This window comes from Equus quagga, chromosome 15, assembly GCF_021613505.1.
Source record: "Equus quagga isolate Etosha38 chromosome 15, UCLA_HA_Equagga_1.0, whole genome shotgun sequence".
In the NCBI taxonomy this organism is placed as follows: domain Eukaryota; kingdom Metazoa; phylum Chordata; class Mammalia; order Perissodactyla; family Equidae; genus Equus; species Equus quagga.
The window spans coordinates 78,979,123-78,993,944 of record NC_060281.1 but is presented as its reverse complement, the minus strand read 5'-3'; the positions used below and the strand labels follow the sequence as shown (position 1 = coordinate 78,993,944).

At 45.5% G+C, this 14,822-nt stretch overlaps 1 protein-coding gene across 1 annotated transcript in view; it reads right to left on the bottom strand.

The window, feature by feature from the left end:
• CCDC60 (coiled-coil domain containing 60) overlaps positions 1-14,822 on the bottom strand; it is a 157,737-nt gene that overhangs the window by 76,691 nt on the left and 66,224 nt on the right. The window contains exon 3 of the mRNA XM_046641027.1: positions 12,047-12,126. Within this exon, the coding sequence (XP_046496983.1) occupies positions 12,047-12,126 (80 nt within the window). The remainder of the gene's footprint in view (positions 1-12,046; positions 12,127-14,822) is intronic.

The window sequence follows — 14,822 nt, the reverse complement described above, 5'->3', positions numbered from 1 at the left end:
AAACAGTTCAAAAAAATTACGGGGCTTAATACATGCAGCGTCTGTGCTAAGTGGTGGCTTAGGGCTTTAGTGTACAGCCTGTGGTCACATCCATTAGAGTAATGGCTTGCTCAACAACGCCGATGGAAGAGACTGAAAATTCATATGGAAATCCAGCACCAACAGCTGCTTTTGCACAGCCTCCTCTTGTGAACTATCCATCCTGACGTTCCCCCCTCATCCTGTTTGCTTCACTTGTCCCTAAAACACGGCCGTCAAGGTTCAGAATCTGGGATCGGGTACCACATGCTGGATCTTACGCTGAACTCTGCCTGTAGCCCCACGATCGGGGACAGGGAGAAAGCCATGAGATCATGCTCATCTTGTAAATTAGTTGTAATCACTCAGGGAACGTGAATGACATCATACACAGCTACCATTTAGGGAGCACGCACCATGGGTCAGTCACTGTTCTAAGAGCTTTATATGTATTAACTCCTGTAATCCTTGCAAGAGCCCTGTGAGACGGGGAGAGTATTTTTGCAATCCCCACTCTGGGGATCAGAGAAATTAGGCAGCTTGTTCGTCACTACGTGGCTTGTAAGTGGCAGAACTGGGATTTGAACCCAAGAAGTCTGCCTCCAAGCCTGCAGGGGATCCTGAGACAGAAGCCAGGCTTGTGCTTGCTGCTCTCAGCTAGGTTCCCTCTCGGCCCAGCCTGGCCACATGATCTTTTCAGGGTGGCATCTAGTCATCTTCCTTCCCTCCACTCCCATCAGGCTGATGCCTAAAAAAATGCTAGAGAAAGTCTGAAGCGCACGTGCACGAATTCACTCAACAAATATTTATTAAGCACCAAGGGTGTTCCAGACACTGTGCTGGACACCGGCAATATATTAGTAAGCAAAAAGCTATACGGTCCCTGTTCTCATGGAGCCTTTGATCTATTGGGGGAGATGGACGTTATTCAAATAACTAAAAATTGCAAAATGGTACACAGGGAGGAAGAGGCACAATGTGGAACAAAGGCTCTAGAGTGGATGCAAGGTCCAGGTCTGCTGCTAACATGCTCTGTGCTCTCGGACAAGGCCGTTCCTCTCTCTGTGTCACAGTTTCCTCATCTGACACACGAAGCCTTAGACTGGACGATCAATTCCCGAAGTGACCTCCATTGACTACCATGTCTGTGGGATGTTAATTTATGATTTTTGCGGCTGAGGATAAAACGTTCCAAAGACAAATAACTTCAGTTGTTTTTTTTATAACTTCTTGCTCCTTGCTCTTCCAGCTTTTATTTCTGGACCCGTATTCCACTGGGTGCTGGGGTGTAGCACCCAGAATCCCCACTTTCTAGACAGAAGCCCTCAGTTCTCCAGTTGCTATTGCCTGCTGAGGACTCAAGCTGAGTTACTCCCCAGGAATTGCCCTCAAATAAAAGACATTGCTTCAACAAAGGGCGTGCCCTTTCTCATACCCTCACGGCCTTCCTCATACCGGGCAGCAGCCATGGCTTGAGAAAGGCACAGTGATCAGGGGAATGACCTAGACCAGCCAAAGTGCTGGGCAAAGGTGAGGAGACTATAGACTGGGTGGATGGGCAGAGATGATGAATATCACTTGTGGCCCAAAGACCAAGCTGTGGTGGTGAAGGCGGTAGTTTGACCCCCTAACCATGGTTTTTTAAGTCCCTCCAGGAAAAGAAATCCATCCAAATCCTGGAGGATCTGTTCCCAAATGGGGTGAAATTTTTATACAAAGCAAGTGGATGCCAAAAGCAAAACGGGTGGTCAGAATTTGATGTTGCGGTGTGCTACCCAAATCCATCCCTCCTAGGCCCAGCATCTACCAACACCGTTTCCTGCTGAAGACTCCCAGCTGGGTCCCTCCCTAGGAACAGCATGGCTACAAACGTGGCCCTCCCTTGCCTCAACGTGGGACATCTCTGAGGGGCAATCCTAGCTTCAGAGCTGCCCTCGAGATCGAGATCGGTCAAGGCCTCTTTGTGGCAGCATCACGTTTCTTCTTCAACCCCCTCCTGCATCCCCACTCCCTCACACGTGTTGATCCTGACAGCGCTCTCCAATGACCACCCGCATGCAAATCTCAACTGAGACTCTGTTTCCCTGGGAACCCCTCCTACAACACATAGGAAACATCACTGGATTTTACATCCAGGTTGTCATTTAGTTTCTTTTCCTACTTCAAGGTGTCTAGTCTGCCATGCAGCCAGAAATGGAAGCCTGTGGTTCAATGATTAGGAAATGCTGGGCTACGTGCATTTAAGTAGGCTTCTTTTTTATAGGACTTTATAGGGCTTTCAAATTCTGCTGTGCCTGGGGATCTATGAGGCTAGGATTGAGCTCAGAGCGTTTCTCAGACACACGTGACCACACAACACTTTTCTTCACTGTGCCTCTTGTAGGATGAGTGTCCTGTTCAACATACGCTGGGAAACTTTGGGGAAGATGACCTATTTTCTTATAGGGTTAAAAATCCGATGAGTTCCCTGATGGCCGGCCTGGTGGCTCAGTGGTAAAGATCGCATGTTCTGCTTCGGCAGCCCGGGGTTCACCAGTTTGGATCCTGGGTGTGGACATGGCACCACTTGTCAAGCCATGCTGTGTTAGGCATCCCACATATAAAGTAGAGGAGATAGGCATGGATGTTAGCTCAAGGCCAGTCTTCTTCAGCAAAAAAGAGGAGGATTGGCAGCAGACTCAGGGCTAATCTTCCTCAAAAAATAAAAATCCAATGAGTCCCCTAAAATCATTAGCTCTCTGCTCATAGCTTGGGGGGACTGAGGTCTGCATTATTGCAATGATTTTAAAATGGTGGAAGAGTCATAACTGTCACTTATTGTCAGCATATTATCTCCTGGCATTTCCTTTCTGAATGTAGCTGATACAGACTCTCCTGCTGGTGAAGGAGGGACGTGGATGAACCAAATTCTGACCTGGATAATATCACGCTCTCCCCTCAGCTCTGGGGAAGTTAAATATAGTGTGGGGTCTTTGTTTTGGATAACAGACCCTCTATGACTCTCGCTCTGTCTCTTTGTTTCTTACACACACACACATTTAATCAACAGGATGAATTCACCAAAAGATGTGTTTACCTAAAAGTTTTGTAGGCCAGGACAGTCTTTTAGGGAGGACCCATTCTTCATCTTCAATGGTGGGGAGCATCACCTGTTTGCCTGGTCCAGGACCACTGAGGCCTGGAGAGTGGAAGAGGCCAGACTGAGGTCCTCCAGTTAATCACAGATCGATGGACTACTGGGCTCTGGATTCCTGGGTCTCACCTCTCTTTTAAGAACATTATAGTAACTAAGGAGGAACTGAGGGAGAACAGGAGATTTTATGCACATAGTTTCATTTTGTCCTCGCCAAAAAAAAAAAAAAAAAAAAAAATCCCTGAAAGAAGGCATTGATTCTATCCTACAGATGAGAAACTGAGGTTCAGAGAGGTGAAATGACCAGTCCAAGGTCACTCAGCTGATAAGAGACAGGGCTGGGTCTCTTTGTCTCCAAGGCTCACGCTCTTTGTTGCCTCCCATGAATATTTTCAAATACCAGTTTAAAAACAATGGCTACTTTTAATGACCTACTCCTACATTCCTCACCCACATCTGTTGTGACAAATCCCAACAATAGTGTGAATTACGTGTTGTTATCCCACACCATAGATAAAGAAACTAAAGTCTAGAGAAGTGAATTGATTTGCTCATGGCCACCCAGCTAACAACTGGTAGAGCTGGGATTTGGACCCACAGCTGACTCCAAAGCCAGTGAACTTTCCACTCTACGATGTGAGCCCTCCAAGCCTGGCTATAAGACTCAGCACGTTGCCTGTCATCTGGGAAAGAATTTCAGAAAACAAAGTTTTGTGCAGACACTTATGTAACAAAAGGTTCAAGGGTGCAAGATATTTTGATTCTTAAATTTGAAAATATGCTCTTCCGGCTAAGTTCTTTTTTAATGTGGGATCCTCTGAGGCAGCTCTAGCCACGAGGAAAGGAATGGTAACGATATTTCCCGTCAGCAGAGAGGGGGGCAAGAAAAGCAGAGAAGAAAACTTGCCCTGGAACACCGGTTAACTAGAGATGTCAAAGACACGTGAAGGCGCCAGAAACCGAGAAAAAGTGGGCAGGGCCCCTGGGTCACATGGAAGTGGATAAAAATGCAATTAACTTGGGTCAGCTCCCTCCAGCCCACAGCAGTGACCTACCCTTTGGGTGTGCAGCTGTGTTTATCAGTTCTGGGCTAAGGACACAGGGCCGTGTGTTTACATTTATGGAACACGCCATGGACTCATTAATGTCCATCCGCTGGCTGCAGGGTGTCGGGGTGATGTGACATGGGGGGACTAAGGTCTTCTCTGAATGATTCATAAGGTGCAATTCAGAGACCTTAACTTTGCCTGCATCCAAGGTATTGACCGGCATCTCAATCCATGACCTTAAATAATTCTGGGGCTTCGAGGTAAGTCTCAAGTCTGGAGGAGGGGGCAATGGGAAAAAAATCAGGCTTGAACTTGTAAATGAAGAAGTTCTGGGTTACAGGCTATGGATGTGGAGGTCCTGGGGGTTGAATGATGAGAAGCAGAACCTATTGAGAGCAGTCTGTAGGTGTCTGTTGTTGACAATAATTTTTCCAACTGTTTAAATTCACTGATTAAAAACAGCCTCATTCATAAAGGGATCCAGGTGAGATCTGTGCTTCCTGCTGGTCTCGCACTCCAACCCTCAATTTGAGTTAATAAGGTATCATTAAAGATACCAAAGTGTCCGTTTGAGTCTTCTAATTTAGAGATGACAAGTAAATTACATCCCATGGAACAACTCTAATCAATAGTGGTGGCTTCCTGGAGTGCTAGGTTGAGAGGATTTTTGATACCAAGTTTGGCTCAAATGGAAAGAGTGCTGTGATCCATTAGTGATGTCTGCCTTGGGCACAGGAGAGAGGAGTAGGGGTACATGTGCCACATATCCATCAGCCTGGATCTAACTTTTAAATAAATTATTAGTTTCATTTCTTCTGTTTCAAAAAAAGTTGGGAGAAGCTCACTCTACCTACCAACTCAGACACAAACCATATCTTAAAGTGAATGTCTCCATCAAACACCATTAACTCATAAAGCAGCCCAAGAAATAGGATGAGATGATAAAATGTCATATTTCCTCTTGATCTCTCTATCTTTAAGAGTTAAGAAATCACTGGGGCTGGCCCCGTGGCCGAGTGGTTAAGTTTGCATGCTCTGCGGCAGCGGCCCGGGGTTTCACCGGTTTGGATCCTCGGCGCGGACATGGCACCGCTCACCAAGCCATGCTGAGGTGGCGTCCCACATGCCACAACTAGAAGGACCCACAAATAAAAATACACAACTATGTACCAGGGGGCACTTTGGGAGCAAAAGGAAAAATAAAATCTTTAAAAAAAAAAAGAGCTAAGAAATCATTTTAGCCAGCCTCCTTGGTTGGCAAGCTAGCCCAGTTAAGAGGGGCTTATTGTAAAAGCACGTGTGGGAGTGATGAGGATATGAAAAATCTCATGGGAATCCAAGATCAGGAGCCTCATAAAGAGAGGAACTGGAGATCTTCTCCAGAAGATAGTTTCAGGGACCTCAATAGCAGAAGTTTCAAAGTCTTCAGGTTGAGTATTGGTATTACTCAAGGACTTTCTTTTCTTATGCTTGCTCTGTTCTCTAACTTTCCATTTGGCTTCTTCTCCACCTTCCCTCTCTTTCTAGCATCTGCTCACACATAGTCATTTTACCCTTACGCCTTTGGCTTCCACCCAGCTCTCCATGGCCCTTCTGGCCTCTCCTTCTTATAGCCCTGCAGTTTGTACTCTCATTGCTACCTGCTTGATTCTTGACATGGTTTCCATTTTACATTCCCAAGAGTGATGTGTACAGATTATCTTTGGTGATACCAGCTCATGTCTCAAAGGCCAGCTCAGAACTGGTCGTCCAGTTGTGGTGGATTGAAAAAATGACCCCAAATCTCCACTCTTTTGCAATGAGAGTTTGAAGCTCTTCCCACCAAGAAGTGGAGTCTATTCCTCCACCTTTAATGTGGGCTGGATTTGTGACTCACTTTAGCCACAAAAATTTGGTGGAAGTGATATTTTGTGAATGCCTAGCTTAAAGCTCAAGAGTTCTCACACACTTCCACTTCCTCTCAGAATCCTGCCACCCTGAGACAAAGTCCTAGCTGATGTGCTTGAGAATGAGAGACCATGTTCTTATGGCCAAGGCCAGCATAGAGCTGCCTGTGGCCAGCTGTCTTCCAAACATATGAGAGATCCCAGCCAAGATCAGCAAAGCCACCTACTCAACACTCAGCCGATTACAGATGCTCAAGGGAGCCCAGCTGAGACCAGAGAATCTCCCTATTGAACTATAGACTCACAATCTCTAATAAAAGCTTATTGCTTTAAGTCACTGAGTTTTTGAGGTCGTTTGTTACACAGCAATAGCTAGCTGATACAATGACTTTAAGTAAATCTCTGAACTTCTCTGAGTCTCAGTTTGCTCATCTGAAAAATGGGTCAACAAGACCTTTCTTGCCTGCCTCAGGGAAGATTTTTAAGATGTTACGTAAATATAAACTTCAGCAAATATTTGTTGAGTGCCTTCTCTAATGCCAGGCACTGAGCCAGACCCTGGTGATTCATAGGACAGGTTGACTCTGTTGTACAACAAACTGAGACCTTCTCCTTCCAGCCACAAGGTCATTCACCAGTAAACCAGAGTACACACTCCTGCTTGAATGGCAGTGGAAAAGGGAGAGACCAGCAGGCTCACCTAAGAGGCCTGATGGAGACTGCAATGGACCAGCCATCTCATCAATTGATTTATCCCAGGGATTTATATAAAAACCATCTCCCTTACTCACTTCCTTTAAGTTAATATACAGGCCTTCTCCCTTATTTTTAACTGCTAAGTTCTAGAGGTGGAGAAAAGAACTAATTCATCCCATCAATAAGCATTTATTTGGGGACTATGACAGTGGACGTGACATAGTCTAGGTTCTGACAGATCTTACGTTCTAGTGAGGGAGACAGATAAAACCAGTCATTGGAGCACATTGATCCTGCCATTTCCTTGTCTCCCACATCCAATCCATTAGCCAGTCCTGTGGCTCCGAATAAATCCAGAATCCACCCACTTCTCTCCAGTTCACTGCTATTTGCCTGATTCGAGGCATCATCATTTCTTACCACAGCCTTCCAACTGGTCCCTATGCAGTAGATGGAACATTCTTTTAAAAATCAGATCATATCCTTCTCTTGCTCAGGACCCTCCGATGGGTTCTTATTGCACTTAGACTAAAACGCGAACTTTTCAGCACAGCCTTGAGGCCTTGCCCATCTCTCTAGTTTCATCTACTGCTTCTCTCACTCTGCTCCAGCCACACTGGCCTTCTTTCTGTTTCTCCAACATTTCCAGCTTGTTCCACCTTGGGCACCCATCCACCTATTCTCCTCTGAAATAGTCCACCTCTCTCCCCCTCTATCTTCAGGTGAATGGGTCTTTCTCACCATTCAAGTATCAGGTCCAGGATTCTTTTTACAGAACAACCTTCTCCAACCACTCTAGCTAAAGTCGCAGCTCCCTCCCCATCACCATGCTATACACGTCACCTTGTTTTATATTCATCATTGTATATAACCAACTTTCCCCACCCAAATCCTGTTTACTTGCTAACTTTTTTGTTGTATTTGTCCCATTTTAATGCACAGCCATGTCTCCTATCCACTGAGGACAGGAATTTCTTCTGTTTTGTTCTCTGCTGTGGCTCTAATATATACAATGATGTCTGGTGTATACCTGGTGATGCCCGGTACTGAGTAAATATTTGCTGAAGAAAATGAATGAGCACAGAAGACTAAGGAGGAGTCAAGAGGAAGTGCCTAATCTCATACAAAAAAAAGAACTTCTTCCTTTGCCAAAATTCCACCTTCATAGATTGCCTGATTGCCTTGCTTCAGCTGTCTACCAAATGCAGCTGGAAAACAAAGTCTCAGACCTCATAAACACTTGCATAATCTCTACCCTGCTGGGGTCTGCTGGGGGATGGAGGTTAATTCATCACTGTTTATTTGCAAATGCCTGTACCTAACTGAATTTGGCCATCGGTAAATCATGGCTTCAGGTTCAACATTTCAGTTGTTTTAGCCGCAGAGATGTTTATTTTCCTTAAAGCATTTGCAATAAAAAGTGCGAGCAGCTTTGGAAGGAAGTATGTCATCAGCTTCAAGAGTCGACCAAGAACTGGGCACAGGCAGATGCCCCAATTGTCAACTTCCAGCAGGAGAAATTGGGCAAGTAAGTGCAGAGCTTGCATCTATGTGCCACCGAACATCTGGTGGAACACAGAGGCAGAAAGCAGTTAGATTTTTATTCTTTTTAGCATCATGTTAAATTGGCCATGAGACCAGGGATGGTGCAATTGAATTATAAAGGGCTGAAGTATTAAATAAAAACCTAGCAGAGAGTCAAGGTGTCTGGTTCAAGGTGGGCTCGCTTCTAATAGGAGGTGAAGCGGACTTGAAAAACAATAAGTGGAAAAGACAACATCTTCTTTGCTAATAATTTGCCTCATTTACTACTGGGAGATGGGGCCATGGGGTTTGCAACTCTTGGAGAGGTGATTTCCCCTGGAAAACGGGGTGTTTCCCATTGAAGAGGAAGGAGCGGTTCCTTAAATGTCAGTGGAATCCAGGAGTGTGGCCAGATGGAAAGTTTTATTGTCTTTTCTTCTTTTCTTGCTATGACTTTTCTGTTTGGCCTTTTCCCCGTCCTCCTTCACGTCCAGCCCTTGGACAGGCTGAGCCTGTCTGATCGAGGATATTAAATTCTGGCTTGTTTCAGAGCCACGGTAAATGCACCTGGCAGGAGTGACAGACTCAGCTTGCCAACTCAAGGATGGCAGAAAAGCCATCATCTTTATCACCTTTAAGACAAGTCCCTCAAAAACAAAACAAAAAACAAAAAAAAATACAAGCCCCTCTATTCTACTGAGTTAGTGGAAAGTTCAATCTTGGTCATTTGGGGGCACGACCCCAGGGATGTGCTGGTGAATGTTTAACAATCGGCTCTCTGGGGGGGACAAATAAGCCCTGATTTGTAGCATTTGCTGATTTCCATGACATAAATATTCCCACTGTGGCTGAGTTTGAGCTGCCAATGTGACATCAGTGAGATCAGAGCTGGGGAGAGATTTGGGGTAGCCCCCGTTATATATTATTTCCATCACACAGATACTATAACCACAAATAACCTCAAGAACATGGATAAATAGTAAAACGTATAAAATCACTAGGAAGTGATGAGTTTTGAGTATTAATCTTTGTTTTAATATAATGTCTTTAATTGTAAGCTTATAAAATTTATACAATTTGATATTTAACAATAGCTGTGTTTGATAACAGGCTTGCAAATATCCTGAAAATTGAGCAATCACTTCTGGTTACCAAATGACTCGCCACTGCTTGTTGTCCTTCTTGGGCTGGGTCGAGTCTTGGTATCTGGGTCTTACATAGATCACAGCATCTATTGGTACCTCCAGCGATCAACTCTTTGTCTAGAGTATACAGATGACTGTGGAAACTCTCATTTCCCAGACTCTAGAGATTGTGGTATGTACTTCCAGGTGGGGCTCATCTACCTCAAGGCTGATAATATTCATCAGGTAAGAACCGACATGGTTGTAATGGTTGTGTATGGCCCTAGCGGTTGTGTATGGCCACCCTCTGGTCTGATTGATTGGTGCCCATGACGTACGGATGGTTCTGTATTTTGAACCTCACCTTTTATCTAACCTCCCTGCTGCACCACTTCTCCTGAAGCCTGGAATGTCCTCCAGGCACGACGGTGGAGCAGAGCACAAATCCCTGTTGGGAGGCTTGCGTTCAGCCATGCAATCCTCCTTCTTTGCTGCCTGCTACGGATGCAGCCCCCACTCAGATAACTCTGGGCTTCCTGACCTTACCACTCACCAGTCCCTGGGGCCCCCAGTTTCCCAAGGCATCAGTCTCAAAAAGCCCTCTATCCTGGGTTCAAACACCAATGAGGCCAAGATGTCTGCAACTAACAAAGGAGTCCTTGTGGGTTTCAGCCTTTGATTCTGAGAGTCAAGTTCACATGCCATGCCTGGGCTCGGCTCTATACAAGACTCAGACTGGCCTCCATCAGCCTCCTCAGGCCGGGGACATTCTCTGCAAGATTATCCCAACATTGACTATCACGTTAGCCTGGTGGGGTTGTCATAACAGAATACCTCAAACTGGATGGCTTAAATGACAGACGTTTACTTTCTCGCAGTTCTGGAGGCTGGAAGCCCAAGATCAAGGTGTTGGGGGCTTGGTTTGTCTTGAGGCCTCTCTCCTTGTCTTGCAGATGGTGCCTTCTAGGTGTGTCCTCACGTGGCCTTTTCTCTGTGTGTGCACGTTCCTGACATCCCTTCTTCTTATAAGGACACTGGTCCTATCAGATTAGGACCCACCTTCATGACCTCATTTAACCTTAATTACCTTTTTAATGGCCCTATTTCCAAATACAGTCACCCTGGAAGTTAAGGTTTCCACATATGGATTTGGGGAGGAACACAGTTCAGTCCATGACAACTTTTGAGCCCTTGAAATGTGGTTGGTCCAAACGGATATGTGCTCTAAGTGTAAAATACACTCTGGAGTTTTCATCTTTCATCATTTTTCATCACTTTCATCATATATTTGAAACAGAATATAAAGTATCTCATTAATACTTTTTTATACTGATTACCTGTTGGACGGTCATACTTCTGATATATTGGGTTAAATAAATATATTATTAGAGTCACTTTCATCTATTTCTTTTAATTTGTTTTTAGTGCAGCTATTCAAAAATTTAATATGACATGCACGGTTCGCGTTGTGTTTCTGCTGGACAGTGGGTGTCCGGAGACCACCCCTCCCCCGAGAGCTGATACAGCCACCCCTCCTGTAGTCAGTGGGGAGGATGTTGTTCTCTGGGGCCCCATCTTGACCTCTCCCTTAGTATCTTTCACTTCTTTCTGTCTCCCCACCGTCAGTGCCCACACCTTCCTGCCTCGTCTTGGGCTCAGTCATCCAGTCCCATCATTGTGCTGCTGGACAGGGCAGGGGTGGAGATGCAGGTAGACAGTGAAGGACGAGCTTGCAGGTGACGGAGGTGCAGGAAGGAAATGTCTCGCTGTGGTTCTCACTGTGGTCTGGCTCAGAGTGGGAGATGCGTAAGATGGACAGGCCTTCCACACTGGCTATATTACCCCCTCTTACCACATCCCTTGTGTGTTTTGTGCTAAGAGAGTCTCCTCTCTTACTCTGCCTCGAGTTGCTTTGCCAAAAGCTCCATTTATGATCCCACCTTGAAACATTCCAGGTCCCAGGAAAGAGTTGAGGGGAGAAGGAAAAATATTCCATCTCACCACATGGAGATGAATAAAATATGGTCCTAGACCTCAATTTGCTCACACTATCATGGAGGAAGGAACTGGGGGGGAGCAAGGATATGACCAGCGTTGTTTTCAAGGCCACACAAGGGGTGCTTCGTCTGCATGATCCCATTCAGCCCTTCTAACAACCTCATATTATTCTCATTTCACAGGAAAGGGAACAGAGAATCGAGAAGTTAAATAACTCCTCCAGTGCTACCAGCTGGCAGGTGGCAGGGCCAGTATTTGAGACGGAGCCCATCTGACTCTCGGCCACCATGCTGTGGGCCTGCAGTACAAAGGGAAGCTTTTGCTGGAGCATATGGGAACTCTCTTGAATCGGATTCAGGTCCAGGAAGGAAAGCAGAGAGAATTCTAGGCAGGCCAATGGCATGTACGAAAGTGGGGAAGAAAGTCTGGTCCAGGTACTTCCTGAAAAGTCCAGTCAGGAAATGGATTCTTACAGGGTTACCATCATGTGAGTCTCCTGCTTAATGTTTAGGGTTGGGGGGGGGCACTGTGACTTGGCAAGGACCCGCGGGCACCCCTCTGTAGCCTGCCCAGCCCTGTCAGGTTGTCTATGGGTTGTTCCATACTGGGCTCACTCACCGGCTTCGTACAAGGTCTTTTTTGAGGTTTATAATTTCTCGGTCCATATACTTGAGGCTCTTCATTGGCTTGTCTTGGACCTGATGGGAAGCCAAGAAATGAAACAAAAAAAGTGTTAGTACAACTGTTACAAGCAGAGCCAGACTGCAGGAGGCTCGTGCGTTCATCTGAGATGTCTGATCAGATGGAAGGGATCCTGGGCAGCACAGCATCCTTCTCTGCACCAAAGAGGGGCCGTGTGGCACGGTGGAAATAGCAAGGGCTTTGGAGGCAGGCACACCTGAGCTCTGATCCTGGTACTGTTCAGCGACAGCTGTGTGACCTTGGACAGATGACAACCTCTCTGGGCCTCAGTTTCTTCAGCAGAATGGGGGAATAATTCCTACTTTGCTGTGACAGACTAAATTAATTGTCAAGTTTCTGACTTAGCCAGCATTTGAAAAATGAAGGCTTCTATTATTAGCGTTATACTGAATGTAAAGCAAAGAATTAAATGTTAATGATCATTATTATTGGTGGCAGAGGGAGTCGATTTGAAGAGCTGAATCTCTTCAACGTAAAGATGCAAGTGTACTTTTCTTCCCTCACTGCCTCCAGTAGCAGGATTTTATGAGCAAATTATCCAGGTCATCATTCCTGGGTTTTTCTTTCTCTCTCCTCTATTCATTTCCCTTGCTTAGCCATAGGGGGAACCTCGCAAGACTTAAATTCATTACTCAGAGGTTGATACCAGGTCAACATAAAGAAGAGAGGTAAATTAACTATATTTTAATATAAAAGTCACTTTTCTCAGCTACCAGTTTGGTGAAATAATAACAAGACTATTATCTGGATTATCCTGTCCTGAAATTAATTCCTGCAATATTAGGTTTCTTTAATTAAAAGAAATGCCAAGGAATTATGAGAAAATGGGTGTTTTCAGATGCAGCTGGTGCGAGAATACACAGTGATGACTTTTCTGAAGGGCAGTTCGTCAATGCATACCAAATGCTGTAAAAAATGTGCCTGCCCTTGGATCGCACGATGCTTCTGCTGTCAAGCATCCTATGGGAATGCTCCTGCACGGGCACCGAGCTTCATTAACAAAATTGTTCACCAGGATGCTGCTTGTAAGAGCAGACTCTTGGAAACCACCTATGCATCTTCCCAACAGAAGACAGGTTAGATAATCACGGTGCATCTAAACAACAGAGTACTACGCGGCAATTAAGTGCAATGACAATATAACGATGTAAGTATATTTACTGATACGGAGATGCCTGAGTTCTTTGAGCGAGAAGATATGTTACAAAGCAATACATATGGCATGATTCTGTTTTTGTTTTTTGGGAAATGCTTGATGTGGTTGTACACATATGAAAAGATATGGAAGCCCATACGCCCGAAGGCAGTGATTCTCTCTGGGGGTGAGATTACTGCAGATTTGATTTCTTTTTCTTGGCTTACGTGAATTTCCTATTACTCTGCCATAAGTATTAATCAATTATGCAATAAACAAAGAGAAAAGAATTAAAACAAATAAATGGCCCAGGGAAATGTGACAAATGCTGATTGGTGGTATTGTATTGAGAGTGTATTTCAAAGGCAGAATGAGGACGGGTTGGGTACATGCTGAGAGAAATCATAATAAGGACGTGTGGAAGGAGGCAAGGCATTTTCCCAGCGGCTGTCATCACCCACTTTCTCTGACTGCGAAATTGGGCTGTGGGGCCTGCTGCTCTGGGCCTTTTAAGTGGAATGTGGAAGGCGGGGAGAGTAGTTATAGCAAAGTGGAATGACATTTGTGGCAGGGCGGTGGGGCTGGAGAGTGGCGTCTCAAGTGGAGGGAAGGTGCTGTTACTGGCCTGCCTGACTCTCAGCCACTTTTCTCCCGGGTCACCCACCACATGTCCCGTGCAGGGCAGCTCAGAGTAAGGGCGGAGAGCCTATGGCAATTCTCGAGTCTTCGTAACTGCAGCTCCTTCTCATCTGCTGAATACGTAGGATACGCACCTGGGATAAGCTCGAATAAGCTCAACTAGATACGAAACAGGGAAATCATGTATAAACTTTATCTCTTTAGTTATTATTAGGAATGAATTGTAGGTAATATATCTTGTTCATCTAGATACACCAGGGGGTCTCAAACCCTTGGCTGAAAATTGACGGCAAACCCATCAGTTTTCATCTTGACGGGTGGCTGAAGTGAGCGGAGAGACAGACCCCAAGGAGGCATATAAGGATGTCCAGGAGTCCTTTTAAAAACTTCTACATAAGGGACATTTGCTTTTCTTGCACTTCTAGCATCTCTTCATCCTCTCTCTTGATACCTGTTCCCTGGTTAGCCCCCTCCTTTGGAGCATCAGCACCTTGAGAGAAACTCATGGTACCAGCAGCAGGGGTGGTCCTGAATGGCTGAACCAAACAGCACAGCTCATCCCCTGTCCTGGTGACTGGTCCAGGCATGGTCATGTGACCCGGTTTGGGCTAAGGAGATACAAGCAGACATTTGCCAGGGGCTTCTAGGAAGCATGATTCCCAGATCTTCTAAAGAACCACAGGCAGAGAAGTTCTCTTTCCTCACTGGCTATGAACGAAGAAGCAGACATCTGTGGGAGTTGCTGGCAGCCTTTTTGTGCCCATGAGGGAGCCAGCTCTCAGCTGAAGAAGATGTGGGGGAAGGCAGAGAGGAGAGTCAAAGAAAAACGTGTTCTGTGGTAACTTGTTGAACCGATTAAGCTTAGCCAGACCCTGGACTTTTCACAAACATTTCCTTTCTTATTTAAACCGGATCGAA